At 45.9% G+C, this 23,322-nt stretch overlaps 1 protein-coding gene across 5 annotated transcripts; it reads right to left on the bottom strand.

The window, feature by feature from the left end:
- Positions 1-1,594: 1,594 nt before the first annotated feature.
- On the bottom strand, positions 1,595-23,218 carry LOC105563851 (rho-related BTB domain-containing protein 1). Of its 5 annotated transcripts, none has more exons than XM_012015798.1 (15): positions 23,093-23,216; positions 8,655-9,026; positions 8,089-8,192; positions 7,818-8,015; positions 6,564-6,771; positions 5,656-5,898; positions 5,491-5,576; positions 4,944-5,070; positions 4,732-4,866; positions 4,268-4,291; positions 3,362-3,515; positions 3,154-3,284; positions 2,472-2,714; positions 2,248-2,396; positions 1,595-1,999 (listed from the first exon to the last, which is right to left on the bottom strand). In XM_012015798.1, the coding sequence occupies exons 2-15, from the start codon at positions 8,832-8,834 to the stop codon at positions 1,762-1,764; spliced, it is 2,220 nt and encodes a 739-aa protein (XP_011871188.1). In that variant the 5' UTR covers positions 8,835-9,026; positions 23,093-23,216; the 3' UTR covers positions 1,595-1,761. The 5 variants fall into 5 exon arrangements, with proteins under 5 accessions (XP_011871188.1, XP_011871190.1, XP_011871189.1 ...); XM_012015800.1 differs by lacking the exon at positions 23,093-23,216 and adding an exon at positions 19,283-19,560; XM_012015799.1 differs by lacking the exon at positions 23,093-23,216 and adding an exon at positions 18,458-19,253.
- Positions 23,219-23,322: the final 104 nt, after the last annotated feature.

A 23,322-nucleotide genomic window follows, 5' to 3' on the forward strand; every position in this document is an offset into this window, starting at 1 on the left:
GCTGCCGCTACGAGGCGTCTCATACTTGTGAGTAAAATTCACGCGAGACGAGATAACAGCAGACACGTCTCACGCTAAATCTTCTTAAACATTTATTACACGTAACTGTGTTGCTGGCAATTTTGCTTCTAAATGTCGAAATAACTGTGCATGATTTATCCCCAAAATTGAGATTATCATTTTTTGGGCAAATGCCATTTAGAAATTTTATCCCTGCATAACCGCTGCGTTTTGGCGAAACACCTTAATGCAATTATCGCGAAGGTTCTTCCTTTTGGATGATGCAATGATTATACAATGTTTGAGACATTTTCCTATCGGAGCATTTCTCGCTGGGACGCGACATACAGTCAGGGACAACGATGAGTGGACACTCGAGCCTATCATTGATTTTCCTCACTTAGCCAACGCTCCTTGCTTTACAGAGGTGGAAAGACATTAAACGTACGCATATACGAGCATTTATCGTGTACAACGTGATTTCGTTAACTCTAAGCAATCCTATGTAGCTACTACTCTCCCTTCAACTAGTCTCCCTTTATCCATTATTCCTCGAGACCTTTATCTAACATCTTGATATGACTTTATACTTTTCACATGGAAGTACTCTTAAAATTCTATGACTAAAATAGAATAGGAATAGTTGACGACTTTAATCGCTTTATATATGTATATATATATTTTTTCTTCGATATACGACAAAAATAATACACTCTCTACTCAGTTTCACTTTCCTATTTCTTACAGATTGCCGTTTCTCTGAGATGTTTGTACATACGTGAAACGATTGTTTATGGATATGTTTATTCGCACCAATCGTTTTGATAAGGAAACATACGAATTAAACGAAAGTGAGTCGATCTTCACTCGCATCAGCATCCACACAATTTTGTCTCTGAGTGTATACACACCCCCGGGAATATCAACGCGCGCGTAGAGAAAGTACAAAGTTCTCACCCTCGAAGCGCACGATTCTCGTTTTATTTGCGGAAGATAAGAGTTATGTGAGCGGCATCGCAAAAATCCGCAGGTCCACGTACGAAAAAATTCGCGGACGCTCGCGATGACCCGACGATCGGCGGCGTCGGAGCTTTAAAAATGCACGGCGTGGAGAGTGGCTCCGTTAGAAAAAAGAGAAATCACATACGAGATAGGGAGTAGGACTCAAGACTCGACCTCGACCAGGTTAAAATCGAATGCATCCCCTAAGCTAGCCCTAAACCGGCTTTCGTCGCGTGATCATTGGTATTGCGTGTGTACGTGTACGTGTGTGTATGTACCTCACATTTTATACACGCTGAATAGAAATAAAAATATCATAATGTATATTATAATATTTTTATTCACATATTATCTATATACAGGGTGAGTTGTAAAGGCTGTCCCAACCTTTCGCAATAAGAGGTGAATTACCGACCGCAACTGTAGCCAGCTCGAGAAGGAATGGATAAAATCTCGTTCTACATGGCTCAATCATGTAATATCCAATTATTACTCGAGCTGGCTACAGTTGCGGTCGGTAAATTCACCTCTTATTGTGAAAGGTTGGGGCAGCCTTTACGACTCACCCTGTATGTGTGTGTTTAAATTTGTGTGTTTTCTTTTTCGTGCGTTTACGCGTAGTCTCTTTGGTGTCTTGCAGTCCGCTTAAGTATAAATCTGTAGCAGTATCAAAATAGTAAAAATAGTGCATATGAAGACCATGAGCACAGGTAGAACCAGGATGAATCTAACGGAGCGGCTGAGGCCGCTTGGCTCCTGTCATACGGCCTGCTCGCCGGACTCGGTCGAGGCGTCGAAGAGCGGCCGATCCGCCGGCGTCTCGCCCGACGTCGTCGACTTTGCGCCGCCGTTCCCGGTGTTACCCTCCCGCCTGGTTTTGCTCGAGCCCGAGAAGCACAGGCAGCCGGACTGATTGCGATTCCGCTTCAGCGTCGGCTTGTTCTCGCGCACCTGTTCCGCCAAACACTTCTGATAGTAATCGTAGTCCTTCAAGTACCTGTCATAGAACAAATTGCGACGGTGTCAGAATTGGAAACTAGGCAAACAGCGATGTCGACTTGTCGATTACGTCGATTCAATTGACTCCGAACGTTAAACAGAGATCATTTACCTACATAGAAATGGTAGCAACGACGTTAATAGCGTGACGTGTATCGTAAAAAAAAAAGTTACAAGGGAAAGAGAGTTTCTTTCCTTCAAAGTCAAACAGTAGAAAGAATTACGCGGCCGTCGTGATGTACGTACCAGACCGGCGGCCATCGATGCTCGTTCAAGTATTCCTGGTTCTCCGGATGGAGCAGCCGCACGCTGCGGGGCGACATTTTGCACAGCTTGTTATAGTTAACGCAGAGATGGTTCATGCACCAGTCTGCCAGCTGATCCGCATTATGCAGCTGGAAATCGTAACTGAGCGTTAAACGCGTCTTAATCGCGGCCTAATCGATGCGAAACGCGCGAGTGAGACCGACCTTGCACGGCTCCAACAACCTCAGGCAGTTTTCCACGGCGTCGTTCCCCTCGTTTTGCGAAAGCCGCTCAAGATCCTCGATCACTCTGCTCTCGACCAAGTTCACCAGTCGTTGAAGGCAGAGCCTGTTGGCTAGTTCCAATAGGTTCAGGCACCTGACCGAGGAGATCGCCGGCACCTCGTCCGTGTAAAGGTAGCAGAGTAACTTGTGGAATGTGTACTCCCGAACCCCAGGAAAGACTATCTGCCATTGCGATCGGGAGATACGATTCGTATTAATTTAACTTCTCGTCACCGACTGTTACGTTTCGTTCATTCGAGTTATTCGAGATTACGCTGGTGAGAAAATTGTCTCTGAAGCTCTTCATGTGATTTCAAATTGAAACACTTTTCGGAAAATGTTGAGAAAATATTTATCTTTGCTAGAATTCTTTCTTAAGGCTGTGTTCACGATGCTAGAACTCGAACCATCGTGGACACAGGCCCTTTATACGTGTAACTTTCGAAATATTCTCAGATTTTTCTTCTACGGTGTTCGAAGAGAACTTGCAATTAGAAATTTTCATAAATTGACAATATGAAAAGTTCCGGGCAATATTACGAAATTGTAAGAATTCTTTATGTCTAGGGTTGCAATCGGTTGTGACAGTTGAAGCTCATTGTATTTCACAGAGTGCACTTACGACTTTTGCGCTGCTTTCGCGAAAATCGCCAGAGAACATGGCTTTCATCACGTCGCATCGGGCAGTGAGAATCGCTTTGTGGGCCGGTACGCTGCCGTCGTCCAACTCGAATATCACGTCGGCGAAAAGACCTGAGTGCATTAGGTTCTCTTGTCAGTTCGAGAGCTCACGCCCAAGTTTCATCTTCCCGATCGCGATCGGTACCCACCTTGCTCCAGACAGATGTCTTCCAGTCGCTGTCTAACCACCTGCTTGTACCGGTTATTGAGATCGCTATTAACGAACTGCTCCCGCGTCTGAATGCTACCGAGCACCATGAGCAATTGCGGCAGCTCGAGAAATTCTGCCGCCTGCCTGATCTCCTGCGGGCAAGAGCGATCGAGGCATCAAACGGGCGCACCGTCGCGACTTTCGTCGACGTAGAATGATCAATTGGAGGAAAAAAAAAGAAGAAAGAAAGAAAGACACAAGATCTGATCGCTTCCGGATCGCTAGAGGACCATCCTACTAGGCAATGATTCTAGAATGTCGGTGAGAAACAACTGGAAGCGTATCCATGCACGGCACCCCCTCGGTCGAGGTCGACCGTGCGTCGATTCCTCGAGGATCTCCCCCCCGTTGGTCGATGATGTCAAGAACGATGGTCGCGCGGTACAACGGAAGCAATGATTCGCGAGCTATAAGCTGAATGAGCATGGCCTGTTAGCTAAACGCCGAAGAGCGATGTGATTAGTCGCCAAATTGCACCGTGTTAAACAGAATTTCTACGGAGGACAATTAGACGCAGGCAATTTTGGCGGGTTTCAACAGCCTCTGATCTCCCCCGACGTTCAACTGTCCCGCGATTATTTTTTATCGCCGGCTAATCTCCGCATGGTTTAGTCGTCCAATTGAAAGATTCATTCGCGGAAGCGCGACAAGTCTGCCGCGTAATTAGCCGTAATTAGAAAGGCTCATGCTCGTGTGATGGTATGATATCACGCAATTAAGTCTTCAACAGAAACAGATCCAGCTAGATGAGGCTACTATGTGCGTGCGTGCGTGCGCATGTAAACGTGTACGTATGTATCAATGCGACTGCCAAATTTCCAAACGCATTTCGCTTTGTACTAACCAGTAGAAGCCCGATAGGAGCTGTCTGAAAGAATAGAGCCGCGTTAGTTACTGTATATTCTGCAACAGTTGCAATTTTAGCTCGCGCTCTTAAGAGATCGTGACAAGTGCACGGCGCGTATCTCTTATCAAACGCGACCTGGCCGCGGTTTCTCGGTCGAGTCGTACGGTTCGCGTCAACATCGCCGTAAAATTTACACCTAGCGTAAAGACAGTGCTCGCGTAAAGGCAGGTCAAACTCGAGAGCTCGTCCAGTCGAGTCTCTACCTCGTTGCGAGCCCACGAAATCGCTCTAGTCGTCTATTTTATTCTCTTTACTCGTTTCTTCACCCGGATATTACACCGCGCCTACCTCCGTTCGCTTGTTCACGCGCGTTACTTCCGCGGCGGATAGACAAAGGGTGGTCTTCTTACATTTTCGAGTGTACCTTTTCTCTTACGATAATTTCTACCGATCCAACGTACTTGTAGATCGTGGTACCGTTTGTCCAGGCTGCCCGTGTAAATGAATTGCAAGCACTGCTGCATCGCCTGCGGCGTGATCAGCTTCGACAGCGTGATTACGGTCATGGGCTGCTGCACTCCGTTCGCGTTCTCAGTCTGCAAGGCGTTTCGACGGCGATTAGACGACGGGGCGACCGGGCGCGTGGTCTCGGCAACGTCAGAAAACCACTCACCAGGCATATACGAATATTTTGGAAGGCAGGATGATTCAGCTCCCTCGTCGCGCTGTTGCTCTTCCTCTGATTATCCAACGTCGGCAGTACTTGAAAACTCGATCGTCGCTTAAGTTGCTCCCAGACTCTGCAACGTACACGACGTCGTTTGGTGCGGGGCCCGTTTTGTCGCGCGAGCATATACAAACTCCTTATTAACGAAAAATTGCAAACACTGTTCCGTCGCTACGTAAGTCAGATGTGCCGACATTTAAAGACCGTGCAAAGGCTAAAGGGGGGGAGCTGCATCTAACTCTTTATTTGGCAATAACACCTTCGTAAGCGATGTCAGTGTGCTGGGTTCACCCATGATCGAAGCGCCTTACCAATTGCGTGTCCCCTTCCGTTAGTACCAAGCCCAAAGCGAAGCGCTTAACGGGGTTAGCGCGTTAATCAGCAACGATCTAGCCGCAAGATTAGAAACGTGTTCCGTCACGCGTTGACTGCGGCTTGCCAAATAAAGGGTTAATCGACGCAGGAGTAAACGTATGAGGAATGATCAACTCACTTTGCGGGTTTGCTTTGATCGATACGAATTAGGCACTCGGTATCGTCGTTGAAGTCACCGACGGTGGCCTCGCCGAAAGTGCTCACCTTGACGAGACAATAAGGGAAACATGTGTTATTGTGCTATCCTGCTACTACCTCCGAACCTGATAGAGCTGGCATATACCATGCTGGACTCGCTGGAGCTGCGCGGCGTCAGTTCCTGGGCGAGTTCCATCGAGAAGAGCCGGTGGAACGCCGGCGACGCGGCGGCGAGCAGGCACCGGTGGACCGAGAACGTGCAGTTGCTCGCTATCAGGGTGACGTCCGTGTGAACCGGCCTCGTCCACAGGCTCTTCATGTTGTCCTCATAGGTGCTCGCGGCCAGGCACACCTTCGGCGGTACCGGTTTCGGTGGGCAGAAGGGCGACTGTCGAGTCAAAATCGTCATAGCTCATCAACGCCTGCGAACAGGATCGTTCGAGCATCGATCGAACAAGAGAGAACTCGTTCTCCTTTCGAGGACGCGATCTTAATTTTACGTCCACTCGGAGCGATATCCAAGATCACGAGGATGAGCGACTCAAGAGTTGTTTTGCAGGTTGAAATTGTTAAGTGTAAAAATTACCCCCATAGGAAAATGTCTCAAATATTGTGTAATCATTGCATCGTTCAAAGGGAAGAAATTTCACAATGGTTGCATCAAGGTGATTCGCCAAAACGCAGCGGTTTGGTGGGAATAAAATTTCTAAATGGTATATTTGCCCAAAAAATGATAATCTCCATTTAGGGGATAAATCGTGCACAGTTGTTTCGACATTTAGAAGTAAAATTGCCAGCGACACAGTTACGTGTAATAAATGTTTAAAAAGATTTAGCGTGGGACGTGTCTACCGTTTTGTTTTAAATTTTTAAAGGAAGTTCTCAGTTTACCTTAAATAAAAGTTTTAAGTGTCGAAATTTACCTCTCATATTCCTAATTTTTCCAAAGTAACATTTCAAGACTTTCCAAGTTTTATTTTCTCAAGGATTAAGAAGGCCCGTTTCTCCGAATGACGAATCACGAAATTGCTCGCGCGCAGCGCCCGCAGTTACCTGTAACAAAGGTCTCTGCACTCTCTTCAGGTTCGTCATCCAGAAACGCTGCTGCCGACGTGCGATTAAAGCGGCGCGTATTGAATTCTCGAACACCTCGTTCACGCCGTAATAAGTGAAAACGCTCGTCTCGTAATAGCACACGCCGAGCTCTCGCGCCACCGCCCGCGCCTGATCCGGCATCACCAGATCGCTCTTTCTCGTAGCCCTGCGAACAATTGCAAACGGGATAATTGATTATGCTTCAGGCGCAAATCGCCATTTGGGACGCGACACGTCGCTGTCGACAAAGGTGAAGCTCAAATGACGATGAAGTCATTCCGAGCGCGACCGTAAAAAGAAGGGATCGCTAAAAGTCACGAGAAACTTTCAGGCTTCCTCCCGCGGGAGTTAATCGTCGTGTGTCAAGGTTCGGTTAATTTTGACTCGACTATCAAGAATTTTAAGCTCCTCAATCAATTGCCTGGCGTCGTTTTAAAATTCATATGCCGCGATGTCGGCATAAGCTGATCGTAATGAATATTTTTTTGCCGGTAAAAGATTTCGAGGAAGCTTACGGAGACTCAGCGAAAAATCAATACTTGGACATACTTCGGTAAACTGACCGTCGCTGAAGGAGCACCGATGCGAGTGAATGAGTTTCACACGAGGCTAAAAAAAAATCAGAGAGCCGCGCGTGAATTTCGTTTGTAGCCAAAAAGAGATGCGGTCGATTAAAATAACTGAAATGTGCTTCGGCTGGTTATTGAAAGAATTTTTACACGTTTTAGAACAAATTTGTTCAAAGTTCGTTTTGCAAGTTGAAATTATTAAATATAAAAATTAATTAATCTACGACGAAATTACCTAAGATAAATCTATACTGCGTTCTCTCTATCTCTCTCTCAACTAAAATTTGTAATTCTACGTGCTCAGGGAAATAGATGGAAACTACAAAATTAAAAAGTTTTAAAAACTTAAGAAGAAATTCCAAGATCGACAATTCTAAAGTTTGGATGAAATCCATGCTTTCCGAATTTTCTGAATCCCATTTCGCAGAAAGGACCGTCGTTAAGTTATGTGTCTCTAAGGTATTTATAGTCGGATCTTAAACTCGAGAGCGTCTTGAATTTATCTAAAGATGCCGTACGGAACATTTCAGTGGCTACGGAGTACCCAAAGATGATGATCTTGAGACAGTCTTGACTATAAGATCTGACTACGAGTACCGGCCTAATTTTTCTCCTAGTCAATTGCTCAGAGGAAGTAATTTACCTTACGAAGGGACTGCGGTCGCGGAAGTAACTGAGATAAGTTTCGTCCCGATACATGTATCGCAGATCGTTTTTGCATCCGACCAACAGGACCGGTGTCTGCGGGCAGAACCTCCTTATCTCGGGGTACCACATCACCTTGCAGTTTCGCAAGGAAACGGGGTTGGTTATGGAGAAACATAGTAACACGACGTCAGACCTAGGAAAAACCCTCCCGGTTAATAAGCAATTCCGATAATTCGGGGAAAAAAAACCGCGCCGCTCGATCTTACCTGCCGTATGCGAAACGTCGATCCTTCTCGTGATCGCCAAATGTGTCCCAGAGCCGTAGCGACACGTTTACATTGTCTACTACCTCCCAAGATCGCTCCAACACCTGCCACGTATCACACCACATTATTTAATACCATCGCATATTTCTAGAAAAATTAATAACATGCAGAGAGTAGCCTTAAACTTGACAATGACGAACTTTTGTCTCAACGAAGGTCTGGGTAGAAAGAATTAGAATCACTTTTGAATTCTCGTTAAATCACCTCGTAATTACCACGTTTAAAATAATAGAATACGATCAGATTACACGCAATTTCAATGCTTAATAAGACTCTTGGTTATTTACATTGAAATTGCATGTGATCTGGTCTTATTCGGTCTAACATTTTCAACGGGGTATCGTTCCATTTAATCGCGCAAATTTCAAATTTACGCGATATAATTCATATCGTTAATTATTCGATTCCGCGTATTTCGAATTAAATTTGATCAACGATTGCATTAAATGCGCCTTCGAGCGAGAAGGGGCGCGGAGGGAGCCGCAATTAATCGCGGGCGGACTCACATCCTTGTAGATCCGATACTGATCGATAGCCCAGACCGTGGGCACGTGAGTAGTCAGCAGCTGTGACAGCGACACGTGCTTGTTGCAGGCCCTGGCGCAGATCAGTCTGGTCTTTCCGACTGCCGTGTCACCCACGACCACGCACTTGACCAGTTCCTGGTGCGGCTGCTCATTGTCCATCACCGGCAGTCTCCCCTGCTCATGCAGTATGCCCTCTCACCAGCCAGATCGCTCGAGTTCTCGACCGCTGCCGCCGACACGGGTGACGCTACCGCTGTCGTTTCCGTAGCCGCCAAATGCGTGCACCACATCCGATAACCGGACCGGAACGCAACGTCCTCGACCTTGCCGTTGATAAGATATGCGCTAAAACTGAAACACACGGAAGCGATGCGTCAACGTGACTCTCGATAACGTTATAGTATCGAGAACCATTGCTCGCTCACGACAATACGGCACTTAAGTGGGCGCCTAGCCTTAGGCGCAAGAACACGTAGACGTTGTGCTATGCTTTCGATAATTGACTGTTGCATAATGCGCCTTTAAGCGTGTGTTACATATTCCGTAGTGTTTTCTGTGTGAATTATTCAGCGATTCACAGCTGCCTCGGCGCGAGGTCTATTCAACTTTCAGCGGCAAACTATTTACTTGCGTTGACACGATGAATCGTAATTGCCGCCAAGTGGGATCCGATTTAAATTAATTGCATGGGAAATCGGGTCGTGCGAGTGAATGTCTCAATCCTCGATTTAAAGCGCACAACTCGTGACCGGAAAGCCACCCCCCCTCCCCCCGCCCCTCCCCCCTCAAGCTCGACCTCTTCGATCACATCTTGGAACAATCGAAGATGCGGAAAGTGGGGAGGAAAATTATATTCGTGCCAAAAATAATCTACGACCGGGGATGCCGTCATCCATCATGTCAAGCTGGAAGGATAATTTGACAAATTGCGAAGATGGCATGATTGCACGTTTTCGCAAAAACAGCACATTCGTGTAGGACGTATCGGTAGGTGTACATTAGGCACGTCGGCAGGGGATAAGAATCTGAAACGTTTAGTCATTTCAAATACGTGTTTCCAATGCGCGCGTGTGCGCGTCTGTACATACGTGCGAGTATGCTTTGACACTAGAAAAGGGTTTTCTTCTATATTTAGAACGGAAGCTTCGCGATCTCAGCCGCGATTTCCATACCGCCTTAACCCTGAACGAGCGCGTAGATATACGTATACCCCTCTGACTAATTCATTCTCAAAATCCTCAGCCGCTCGGTGAACTTCATTCTCGACGGCCGCACGCTATATCGAGTCCCCCTTCTACGAATTTCCATTCAACATCTCGTCGGCTTTTCCTTCGCGACTTCCCTGCCGGAAATAATTCTACAAAATTCTACCCAAAAAAAAATTAAATATAACTGCCAGAACCTAAGAAATTCTACGTAAATTTAAAAAGTGTTATCAAAATCAACATGAAAATGCTAGAATTGGAACACTTTTGTTAATTTTTGTAATATTCTACGAATAAGCAGATGTTTTAATTCTCTAAGATTTTGTTGTTTCTCAAACTTTTAAAACTAGTAAAGTTTTGTACTAATTTTTACAAAATTGTACATTTTCATGAAATACTACTTGCAATAATTTCTTGATTTGAAAACATTGTAATTTGTGGTACTATTTCGTAGATGTTTTTACAAAAAAATTAATGTTTCAACGAAGACACAAAAATTTCTACAAATTTCTATTTCAAGTCAATGTTTTGTAATTTCTTCCGCTAGGGTCTAGTTTCCATGCGAAAGCAATTGTCTGCTCATCGTTACGTGCGATTTTATAGATCTGTTTAGAGAACTTACACGAATGAACGGTCGCTGCAGCGTATCTAAAGATGCTTGAAAGCTCCCGCAGACAATGTTACACATATACGTGTATCATTTAAAGATTCATTAACATAACGTTAGGTTAAGTCATGTCTGAACTTAATATTAAATGTCGTTCGATTTCCACGATATTAAAGAACGTGTCAACTCGATTATCAATAAAATCAATTTCACCTATTCTTTACTTAAGCCACTTTATAATATAAATACTAGAGGGAGAGTCGCCTATTGTGAAATATGCTCCTAATATGAGATCCATTTAGTGGAAAATTTATTATTAGATCGTGCTTGTAATGTATGCGAAGAAAGATTTGTGAAATCGGATGTTGAAGACCCGCTATCTCGTATCATCGTATCAGGACTTTCCTCTGTTTATTATACGAATATGTTCTATAAATCTATTGAGGCATCTATTGAGATCTAACAAAGTCTATAATTAGATGTCCTAAGAGAACATAATTAGATCTCAATAGATAATAACATTGAATATTCAATAAAAATGTCAGATCTCCGAAGATCTGATGATTTTAGAATTGGATATAATTAGATATTACACGATTGAGACATATATAATGAGATATTTCCATTTTTTCCCGGGCGCTCGAATAGTCTCGCCTCGTCTTATTGGTCGAAGGTCGTTTTCAAAAAATTTACAACGCTACTTTCTAAAATTGCAACTGTAGTTGCAGGTAAGGCTTCGCATAATCCACGCTTTATCGCAAATAACTGAAGTTTTATATTTTGTTTCACTTGCTGTCGCCCATTACAAATCCATAATCTGTTCGACTAGCACAGCTGCAGATTTAATCTCAAGCGTAATGAGTCAAAGTGCGGAGTAGTAAGAAAACTGGAAGTGGTTTACCCATGACTTTCATGTCAAGTGCATCCCAAGGCGACGCTCGCTACGCGGGAATAATGTTATAATATCCGCTTGTTACGATAATATTGTACGCCCGGAGGAAACATGTCGATAATGCTAGGTGACAACTGCTCGAGATACGCAAAACGTAATATTCACTTGAGTCACGACGCGAAACTCGAAAGCCCCGTCGCTCAATAGTCCGCCTGTTTCGCTGACGCTTTCCGGGAAGTGTCTTTGGACGAGACCTACTTTCATGAAATGGAATTTATGGCAAGTGTCCGCTCTCCGTTCATTCAGCGAATCGTGCATCTCGCGATTAAAAATGAATTGGAGATGGAATATGTATATCCGTCCGTTTCGTGTCCGAGTGATCGCATCGATAAAACGCCTCATATATGAAGTTATTGATCGGGTAGGGTGGTGGATAATTAGCTACAATCTCTGGCTCTTCGCGTGTCAATCTGACCTCGTATTTTTAGATATCGTGTAATCTGCAAATGTAATAATTTCTCTTGTGCCTTATTTAACGTTAAGGGGAGCCTAAAGCCGCTTACAAACTCGACCAGTGTCGATAAGATAGAAGACGGAATTAAAAACGTCAATTATCGACATTTTTAATTCCAAGTTCTACTCGGTCCGAAAAATTTATGGCCAGTCAATTTGCAACTTTTACGAAAAAGCCGCAATTTTATTAGCTACGCATTGCTCAGACCGAGATTTTGGATCGAATTCTAGCATCGTCAACGCCATAGCTTTACTGACAATCTGACAGATGTTTGGCAGCGATCATCTCTTGAAAAAGCCCGCAACTATTTCTACACGCCATGCTGCTCTTTTCCTCTTCTTCTAGACTTGGATTTCTGGACTTGCGTTTATTAGAAGTAATCTTTTTTCTAGGCTATTAATCTTAGTTCTAATTGCACAATATTGTTCTGATATATTGTCCCTAGAGTATGCTGGTCTCATTTTATATATATTTATTGTAGAATTCTTGCATCAAGCAAATATTTTCGTCAAGTGTACAAAAAATTAGTAACATTTTTTTTCGTTTTTGATATAAAGTCGACTAGCATAGTCTAGATTTTGCTGCATACTTTGATTCCGTAAAAGAGTTTTGCATTTCTATAAAGCCAATTAAAAGATTACTTCTAACAAAGAATGTCGATAAAACAGACGGCTTTAGGATCCCCTTAACGACGCTAAATCGGTGAATAGACGACGAACACCGTGAATCTCTCTGTAGCGAGGCAATGTTTCGGTATCCCCTCGGAGTTTTTTTTTCCATCGGGATTATTGTCACTGTAATCTCGCGTAATCCACCGTGCGGGAACAGGATCTCGGCTCAAATTGCCCGCGAGGCTAAGATATTATGCAGCAATCATCGCCCATGGTGCTATAGATAGCTCGGTTCTTTTGATCCATTACGAGTCGTAAATAGCCAATCTTCAAGTTAAAAGCGGCTGTAATTTTTTTCAATTGCCAAATGTTACACCGAGCAAAGTTTCTATTTTAAGAGTGGCGTGTGTGCGTTGACTCCTTTTGAAACTCAAACGCGCTGCTTCTCGTCGTCTCGCGGATATTTCACAGCCTTTCAACACTTAGAAAAACTCGGTACTGTGAACAAATTAGTGGAGGGAAGTTTCCTATTATGAAACACGTTCCTAATATGAACAAGTCTCATCTATTGGTTCCACCATGAATTTGTTACTCTTCAAGTGAAATCTTTAGTGGAAAATCGATTGTTAGATCGTGTAATCGTCGCGAAAAAAGATTTGTAATCGAATTTGGATGTTGAAAACCTGCTATCTCACCTTAGAAGCCTATCTCATAATAGAGGACGTTCCTCTACTATCGTGTTTCAAGCAATATGCAATAAACCGCGCATATTATAATTTAAGTGTACGATAAAGCGAGCTAATAGAAGCGGATAGTTTACGCCGGTTAGAATCGGAAACAAAAGTCGTTATCAACTTTCAGCAAGGCCTATCGATCTTTGCCAATATGACGTTGAGTTGTTTTCGTGCTTCCTGCCACGCTACGCACCAATTGCGACGGACATTAAAATGAACGTTTTGCTCGAAACAAGAGGCTGAAAACAGAACGATTCGCTCAAGGTGAACACGAATTAAAGCAAACTTAAATGTAAGAAAAAAAAATAAAGATTTAGCGAATTCAAACATATTAGGGGACGATAAGTACCGCAATAAATTCTTCTCAAAATTAATTATAAATCTCGTGTCCTTCGTATATTTTCAAGAACGTAAATTATAATAAGTTTTATTTCCGATCGAATATCGCACCCGTCGCTGCTAAAATCAATAATATCGTGTTATGAATTCGGCAATGGGAATAATATTTCATTCGCGATTGGTCGATGCCACCGTCTCGATTTACTAAGAAAATATGCCACTGATACTCGAGCGAGTCTCCCGTTTCGCTGTAACTTTCCTGAAGTTTGTGAGAATTGAAAACATCGGAGCTTGAAGATATTCACCGTCGTAACTTGGTCGTAAATTCGCCGCCGCTGTGCTTTATTAATCGAAAGAAGACGATATCTTTCCACGCGGAAATCACTCTGCTGTTAAGGTGACGAGACGAGTCACTGTAATTATACTAATTTACTTTGGAAGCAGGGAAATTGGCTGTAATTTTCCGCTGGCGGAAAAAATGAAAATATCTCATTATATGTTTTATCATGTAATATTTATTATAATTATATCTAAAATCATCAGATCTTCAGAGATCTGATACTTTTATTAAATATTTAATGTTATTATCTGTTGAGATCTAATGATGTCCCTTTAGAACATTTAATTATAGATTTAGTTAAATCTCAATAGATACCCTTGGGAAAATATACCTTAGAAAACCTAAAAATTTTACTTTAGAAAACTAAGAAATATAAAAAGCAAATTTGGACGCTTTAAACATTTATTTAAGGTAAACTTGTTTTAAGAATTTAAGAGAAAACTTTAAGAATTGTGAAAAGTATGTGATATAATTTATAATAAATACCGCGTGCGGTTTTCTTCTTACGAGAAAGTGCTATGCCGCGCGACCCTCTAGCGGCAACTTCGACAAACTTGGCTATCTAAAAATTCCTTCAAGTGTCCAAAATTACTTTAAAATTTCTGAAGTAAACTTTTAACTTCTTTAAGTAAACTCTTAGATTTGAAAGATTACCTTTAAAAACTTTAATTTTATTTCAAGTAAATTTTCCCAAGGGTGGTTATCTCGAACATTCAAGAAAAGTGTAAAATCTTTGAGAATCTGATGAGTTTTGGAATTTAATCTCGTGAGATATAATAAGATATTACATGATTAAGACATATATAATGGGATTTTTCCCCATTTTTTCCCGGGCGGAGAATATGCAGAGTTGTGCGAAGTAATTTAAAAGTTAGAGTCGAGGTTTGTCGCAAAAACACTTCGCAATGCATTTATTCGTTACCTCGCGTTGTAAGGAAACGGGAAGATTAATGCAACGCGATCGACGCATTCTGAAACTTCAAGCCTGGTCTCCAATGCGCTCTTTGCATCTAGAAACATTCTATTTCGTATAAGCGAGTCAAAACGCTTAAAAAACTTGTCGACAATGTACGATTGTACAACTTAGCAAATTAGCACAAATTGTTTAAACGTATTTATTGGCTGCAAAATAGTACGCAGACGCAAAGAGCACATTGCGGATTAGGCATTAGTGACGCGGCAGAGCGGCTATTTCCAAAGTTTTAAATTGATTTCAGTTTCTATTTCACTGTCCTATATATGCGTTTACGAGAGTGTATTTAGTCAGAGAAATATCGCCCTGACGTCATCGATATACATAGCAGAAACGACTATTAGCCCGCTTTAAATAGTCAAATCCTAATAAACTCGGCGGGTATTTTCGTAGATCCGCAACGAGCGGCAAATCCAAACGGGTTCGCGATCGCGAGGCCTCCCTAATAATCACCTCATTAAGTCTTGAATAATTTCCAGTAGAACCACCGTCGCTTAACATTAAACGCCGCGTACGTCAACGTTCATCGATAACCGCTTAATTAGCCCGCGTAAAATTTTAACAGCTATTAATTATCGCCCTTCCCTCGTGCCGCCTCTTGGAAGAATTTACTCTAGATGAAATTAAAGTTTTCAAAAGTAATCTTTCAAATCTAAGAATTTACTTTAAAAAGTTACAAGTGCACTTGAGAAATTTTAGAATAATTTTAGACACTAAAGTAATTTTTAGATAGCCAAGCCTGTCGAAGTTCCCGCTAGAGGGCCGCGCGGCACAGCACTTTCTCGTAAGAAGAAAACCGCGCGCGATATTGTAAATTATACGACATACCTTTCACACAGTTCCCGAAGTGCTCTTTTAAATTCTTAAAGTAAGTTTCAAGTTTACCTTAAACAACAGTTTAAATCGTCCAAATTTGCTTTTCATATTTCTTATTTTTCTAATGTCTATTTCTCTAAGGGACGGACGCATTTACGATTCGCGACGCGACCGCGCGTCCCCGCCGGAAGTGCCTTTGAAAAACGTTCGTGATCCAACATCGGTGGCATATATGACGCCCCGACGTGGCCGCATTGTGGCGGCGCGAGAGGAGCGGCGAACGGATGTAGAACGCGCGGGAGCGGACCGTAGATAGCAGCGGCGCGGCGGTAGAAGCCGTCGCTGACGCATTGCAGAACGGGGAGGTCGGAGCCGCGGGCGAGTGGAAGAGGACTGCGCCGCCGAGCGCGATGTGGGAAAAATCGAGTAGGCGGGTAGCTCTCGCGGGTCGGCGCACCGTCTCGTCTCCTCCGCTTTCTTCCATTCTCCCTGTTCGTCACTTTGCTCGCCTTCCTCGCCTCCGAATCGTCGCGTCGCGTCGCGAGCGCGCGGCGCGTAAATCAATCCGGCCCGAAGGACGGTCCAAGTCCAAGAATTGCACGCTGCCGGGGTCAACGAGCCGCGCGACGGCCGAGCCGAGCCCGCGTCCGTCCGTCGGCCGCGCTAATTAGGTAAACGGTGTTCTTATTGCCGACCTCTTTTAGCGGCTAATCGCGGTACTGCGACGGTGGACCCGCGAAGATCGCCTCCGCGTTACGCCGGAAATCGTAGCGTCGCGTGTCGCGTGTCACGTGTAACGTTACGCGCCACTCGTCGCGGGCTATATATAAGCACACCGAGTTTCCTCATTTGTACAAAGGCTCTATCAGATATATAACAATTTGATATCGGAGGCTAGCGCCGGCGTTACGTAATCACGCCGCGCCGGAGAAGCGTCGCGTGTCGCGGGTGTCACGTGCGCACCTGTCGATCGCGTCGCGTGGTGATACGCGCGTATCACCGCTTCCGATCCCTGTCCGCGGCCCGTCGATCGGGAGGAGCCCGTTCCTCTCGCGAGGCGACGGACGGAATCGCGAACGGCATTGGCACGCGCCAGCGCTTAAATCGTGATACACGCGGCAATCGGCGGCGGTCATTACGGCGAATAATCGCGAAATATGTGCCGCAACACGCCGCGTCTCGCACAATGTTGGCGGGAGGGCATAAATCAATTTTTAACTGTGCCGCGCGCGCGGCTGTGGGTCGACGGTCGAGTCCCGATCCTCCATTGGTACGTAACACTGTGCGTCCTCGCGGACGGTTTGTACACTCGGCGGCGTAATCGTTTCCACGAATCGCCGCGGAGGCCGATCGTGAGAGGAGAGATGCAAAGGAGGAATTGCGTCGTTTGGGAAAACGATCGCGCGACAACGAGGGGGAGGGCAGGTGCATACACAATAGGTCGTCGGGGCAATAACGCGATTATTACGACGAGCACGAGATGCGTTCGATCGGATGATTCGCGAGTGGCGCGTGTTGTCCCACGATTACAATTCCCTTCGAGATAAGTTTGGAAAGAAAATCCTCCCTTGCGAGTATTGCGGAATATTTTGTGTATCGCTCGACAAGCGGAAGATCCCAGATTCAAGTCCGGTCTAGCCCGTTATATTTCGCGCCGCAGAAGTTATTAAGCGGCGCGTCTGCCTACCTCCCCGAGGATACACCCCTATTCATTATTACGCGCGTAAAGACCGAATTAGACTAGCAATTGCCGCCTTTAATTGGGATTGGCGATTGCCGATTGTCCTCTAGCCAATGAGAGTCGATTAAATGGCTGCTCTCATTGGTTAGAAGACAATCGCCAATCGCCAATCCCAAACCAAGTCGGCCATTGCTAGTCTCTCGGTCTTGACGCAGACACATCGCGCGGCACGTGTGCGGTAATGTGCCCGGTACGCGCTTAATGTTTTTCCGCCGCGCGACGTTAACGTTTCTGGCGAAACGTTCCTGACGTTAACGATCGCGAGGTCAGGGCGCCGCGGATACCAGGCTCGCCTCTGCAGCCCGCGAGCAGCGGGGACGCTCGCACTCGCGCTGCAGACAGTGCTCTCTTATGTAAGTTAAAAGCGAGATGGACGGATAGCCAGAGAGAGAGAGAGAGAGAGAGAGAGCGAGAGAAAGAGGGAGATAGAGAGAAAGCGAGAAGCCGGAGATAAATAGATGGAATAATAGTCAACGACCACGCGACGCGTGACGCGCGCACCGACGCGACGCCAAGCGCGGCGACGCTCGATCGAGCTCCTGGACCGCGTCGCGACTCCGTTTTTCTCCTCTCGAGTGTCGTCGCGCGTCTAACCGGGAGTAGCGCCGGATGCGAGCGTCGCGGAAAAAAAAGAACGAGGGAACGGGCGTCCCTCGCGAACTCCGTCGTTCCGGAGCACGACGGATCCGTGCGCGGATGAACCTGCATTGCCGCGGCTTTCCGACGCTCTCGTCGCGTCGCGATGGATCTTCCGCGAGATGACAGCGAGAGAATCGAAGATCGCGCGATGCCAAGTATCTCCTTGACCCCCCCCCCCTCACCGTTTCTCTCGATGACAGCTGCACAGCTGATGAACGCTGCGCGCGAATACACGCGGCGGGTTTGGCACGTTCTCGCGCGAACAGAGAACACACATGCACGGTACGTACAATTGACTGCGTAGCCACGAGGAGAGAGAAGAGGAAAGAGAGAGAAAGAGAGAAGACAGAGTCGACGCTCCGAGAAATTACCCGCGTGCGGCTCTCCCGCCTGTTGACGACGAGGCGTACTCGGCACGGACGTCAGCTCCCTTATCCGCGGCGGAGCCGAGGGCCGGGGTCTCCTCCGCGCAGGGCGGACGGGCGCGGATTGCACCACGTCACGAAGAAAGTCGCGCGGCGGACGCGGGTGAGAGTCTAACGATCGCCGCTCCTCCGTGCCTCCCGCCTGCGGCCGCCGTCGTCTGTCGGAGCGCGGCGACGGACTAGAAGCTGCAGCGGCGGCACGTCGCGCAACCAGGACGTTCCACGCAAGTTCCAGCTGACGTCCTGACAGGGCGGGCGCACGAGGAGGGGCATTCCACCGAGGCGAGGGGGGAAGAAACGCGAGGACCGCGCTCCGCTCTCGCGGACCCTCGCCTCCCGGATTAACGATCGCGCCGTCGATCGGCTGGCAAGTGCGCCGGTTATCTCGACGCGGGCTCCTCCTTGCCGCGTTCTCCAACGTTCCTCCGACCGCGACGGGAATGTATATTAATCGCTCGACCGGGGACCTCCTGCTTTTCTGGATCTGACGTCTCTCCGCGAATGCGCCTCGCGCATCCGCCACCCCTCTACGACTCCCTACCCTCTCCTTCAGCCTCTCGGTCAATTCGCGGCCCTCTCCCCGCGCCTTTTGCCCTCCGGGAGAAGAGCTCGCGGAGGGCCGGCGATTAACGCGAGCGGGTCCACGCGCACGGACCTCTCCACGCGGAGGAGACGCGTGCACACACGTCGGAGAGACCCCGCGCGTGCACCAAGCGGAACTGCGCACCACCTGTCAACGACTGACTCGGGCGCGAGTTCGAGCTGACCCACCTCCGCTCACGGGAGCCGTCGGCCGATCGAAGACACCGCCGTCACCGCCACCGCCGAGGCTGACACTGCCGCCGCCGTCGTCGTCGTCGCCGTCGCCGTCGCACGTTCCCGCCGAGGCTCGGCCAGGTGGACGACGAGAATGCGTCGCGCTGCCGTCATGTCGACGCACGTGGACCGTGCGCAGCGCGGGTACGTGCAGCCGCGTACAACCGGCGGAGGAGAGACAGTGGGAAAATCGCGACGGCCGCACCGTCGACGAACGCTCGCTCGCTCGGTGCTGCCCCGGTGGTGGCACCGCCGGCGACGGCGAGAACGTATCGTATAACGGGTTGGGGTGGGACGAGGGAGAGAGAGAAAGCTTCTAACGCGCCGGCGGATGAGGCCTAGAGAGGGAACGATCGCGGAGAGGAGGTTGGGAAAGAGAGAGAACGCGACAGACAATACCCAGCCAACTGCACATCGCTGAATGAACCCACCGTGACCCCGACGTTCCACCGCGCATCGGAACCACAGCCACCCCCCGTGGTATCCACTCTGTCCCTCGTTTGCCCTCTTCCCCCTGTCCCTGTCTCCTCTTTCCTCCCCGCCGACATGATCTTGACGTTATTTCATATATAAACGCGTCTCGCCAACCCCGTCCCTCCGACGAAACCTCTCCCTCGCGAGACGCAGCGATACGCGATCCAACTTCCGTAAGTGAGCCTCTCACCCCAGGGAAATACCGTCCTTCAAGAGATACTCACTTGAAATCAGCCCGCGACGACGCGCTTATCTCTCCGCGGTGTCTTCTCGAATAACCTACATGGGTCCTTGGTTTACAGTCGCTGCGATAATTAGAAAGGAAAGTATTCGGGCTGATCTTTCACGTACAATTGTCGCTTCCTCTTCGAGACCTCCATTGACGTCGATTCGACGTTAGTGTTCTCATTGGGAATTGCCCGAGTATAAAATATGAATACACAAAGAAGCCGTCGTTCACTCGAGAGAAGTCCATCGTCTTGAGCTTCTGAAGACCGGACAAGCGAAGAAATGAGAGAAGTGAGGAAGATCAATAAAGAGTTAACGACTCCTCGTTTAGAAAGTTGTACAATTAGATATTCGATTTTGATGGCGCTGCGGCAGACCTATTACCGCTTATTTCTTCCTAATGAGAAAGAGGGCTGCTCAAGCGCTCATAGTGAAATGTTATTCGTTTCGCGATGTGTTCTACATCAGACCTTACCCTCCCGCCCCTGGTTTAACCGTTCTATATCTGTTACTTGTCGGTGTCAATAGCTGTTAGCGACACTTAAAGGGTTTGATCATCGTCAATGGAATTTGCTGAATGGAACTCCGAACAGCTTCATCGAGGCCGAATGGAGCAATAAGCTGACTTATTCTCGAACGTATAATCACTCAACTTTTTCTCCTCCGGTCCACAATGTCAACTTTAATAAGCTGAAATTGAATGTGTGTCCGGTTATCAGTTAATATCATCCGTGCAATATTGGAAGATTAATGAGTTTAATGCTCGCTGATGTTGGTTATACAGTATTTGTAGTGATGGCTACTGCACCAATAGCGGAAGATGTTTGGAACTTCATTTTGTTTAAATAACAAAAATAAAGTAAAATTAAAAACCGACAACCCTCGGATATTAGATGAAATATTATATTTTAGTGACAGGCGGGGATACTAATCACTATATTACCGAGGAAAATTATATTTTAGTGAACGTAACGTTTCAAAAGATATGTCTAAAATTAAACATCAAACATTTCAATCTTCGAATCTAACCCTCTTCAATGATAAAGTTGTATTATGATATAACTTAAGCTTACATAAGTGTCTAGTTCTTCTTTCTATTACTCATAATCTGCGTATATCTTAATTGACATTCTATGATTTTTACATATTTTAATTCCAATCAACTCCATTTGTAACAAACATCACCGTTCAAATAATGACTTAGCGTTTTTCGATCAGATTGTTACTGAAGAGGGTCACTCTCGTGACCGAAACATTTAACTTTTTTGTATACTGATGATATCACCTCTTTAACATGTATACTTTAAATCTTATATCTATTATTTATCACTTTCTATCCGGTAATGGCTCCCACTACTTCTAGTGTCTTTCTTTTCTATTATTTTAATTATTGATATCAATTTTGTGTTTAATTTCATATACAGGGTGTCCTGAAATTCGCGAATCAAAATACCATAGCAAGAATGTCGAAAAATAAATTAAAAAGTTATTTGCCATTTTTCGTTCCGAGCAGTAGTTGTTTTTAGATAAAAAGGTTCAAAACAGGCCAATCATACATTACGGTTGAACGGAAACCTGTTCGTGAGTCGCGCGTCGATAGTGTTAGTGCACTAAACTTCAACCGTTCAACCGTAATGTATGATTGGCCTGTTTTGAACCTTTTCATCTAAAAAAAAACTACTGCTCGGAACGAAAAATGGCAAATAACTTTTTAATTTATTTTTTCGACGACATTCTTGCTATGGTATTTTGATTCGCGAATTTCAGGACACCCTGTATATCTTTTAAAACTTGTTATGTTCACTAAAATATATTTTATCTAATATCCGGTATCGGCGCTTATGTTATTTTCATTATTCCTTTATTGTACAAAGCTATCTTTCCTTATTAAATTCAATCGCATTTTAAACATATATTTCACACACATACATACTTTATACACACGTTATTCACATTAAATAAAATTATTTTTTCTTTATATATTGAACAATGAGATGCTAATAATATATATCGTGATAATAATATATTAGTATATTATAAAGACCAATCAAATTTCTTTCAACAATAAAGATAATTTGCTGCTAATGAGAGGTAGAACACATCGTCGCGAAGTAACTCGCCATAAAGTTCACTCCTCATTTGGTAGGCAATGTGCATCGGTGCCGATATCGGCGCCGTATTTGACCATCACGCGCATGCTGGATCCGCCGTGACGTCAGGGGGCGAAAAATCAATCCACCCTGCCGCGCCACGCTGTGCGGCAGGGATGCGACTGTGTGCGCGACCCGCCACCATCCGCCGTCTTGTTAATTGTTACAGGGGTCACGTTCGCGAATGTAATAGACGAGACAATGGGGGGGACTCTTATGGGGTTTCAGCAATAAACGGAGACGCGCAAAAGCGCACGCGCATCGCGTTAAACTTCGCAATCCGTAAACTCTCCAGCTGATTGGGAGGAGACTCAATGTTTATCGACGCGGGCGAGATTAACTGCAATTGCGATCACGTGCATCTTCGTTGACACACGTTCGATTGAATAAAGACGAATAATCATGCGAGCGAGTCGACGGTCGCATCGTTTTATCACATACTCGATCACCGCGATGAAAAGCAGTTGTCGCGTCAAACGTTTTTTCCAGTAGCGTTCGGTATCGAGATTTAAAACTGTTATAAGCTAAATGCCTTTAATCGTAAATTAATTCACGCTTTCAACGATCTTATAAAATACATTTTTCCTTCATTTCCATGCAATTGTACATGTACAATGTCTAAACAACTGTTTCAAACGTACTGGCTGCAAAATAAAATGTTTCTAGACACATTGTAGATTAGGCTGCGACAGAAATGATCACCGCTCGCGAAATAAATCGCGCATCGCGCGACAGTAATTAACCGATTATTAATTAACTGACCCGACTATCGACGCGTACGTGGCAACGATATATACTTACGTAACGACGACGAGAGGGGTGGGGGAGGGGGGGCTCACCAGGCAGGAAGTCTAATACGCGAAATTACTCAAACACGCGTATAATGGCGATCGCGTGTCTCGCTTGCACGTACCCAATAAGCAGCGGACTCGAACGTCGCTTCGGGGCTAATCAAATGCGGCAACATGCGTCCTCCCACGTAGACGGGCTCCTCACGCCAAGTCGGCCACGTGAAATGAAATTCCCCTCGGCCGCGCCGGCTCGGTTCGGCCCGTAAACTGCAATCGCGACGCGGAAAACGGCGCCTTATACGCGGCGCGTTTGAACGCGCCGACCTGGGCCGCGCCGGCGGGACAAACACCG

The sequence above is a fragment of the Vollenhovia emeryi genome, unplaced genomic scaffold (assembly GCF_000949405.1).
Source record: "Vollenhovia emeryi isolate VEMERY1.0 unplaced genomic scaffold, V.emery_V1.0 DF939170.1, whole genome shotgun sequence".
Classification (NCBI taxonomy): domain Eukaryota; kingdom Metazoa; phylum Arthropoda; class Insecta; order Hymenoptera; family Formicidae; genus Vollenhovia; species Vollenhovia emeryi.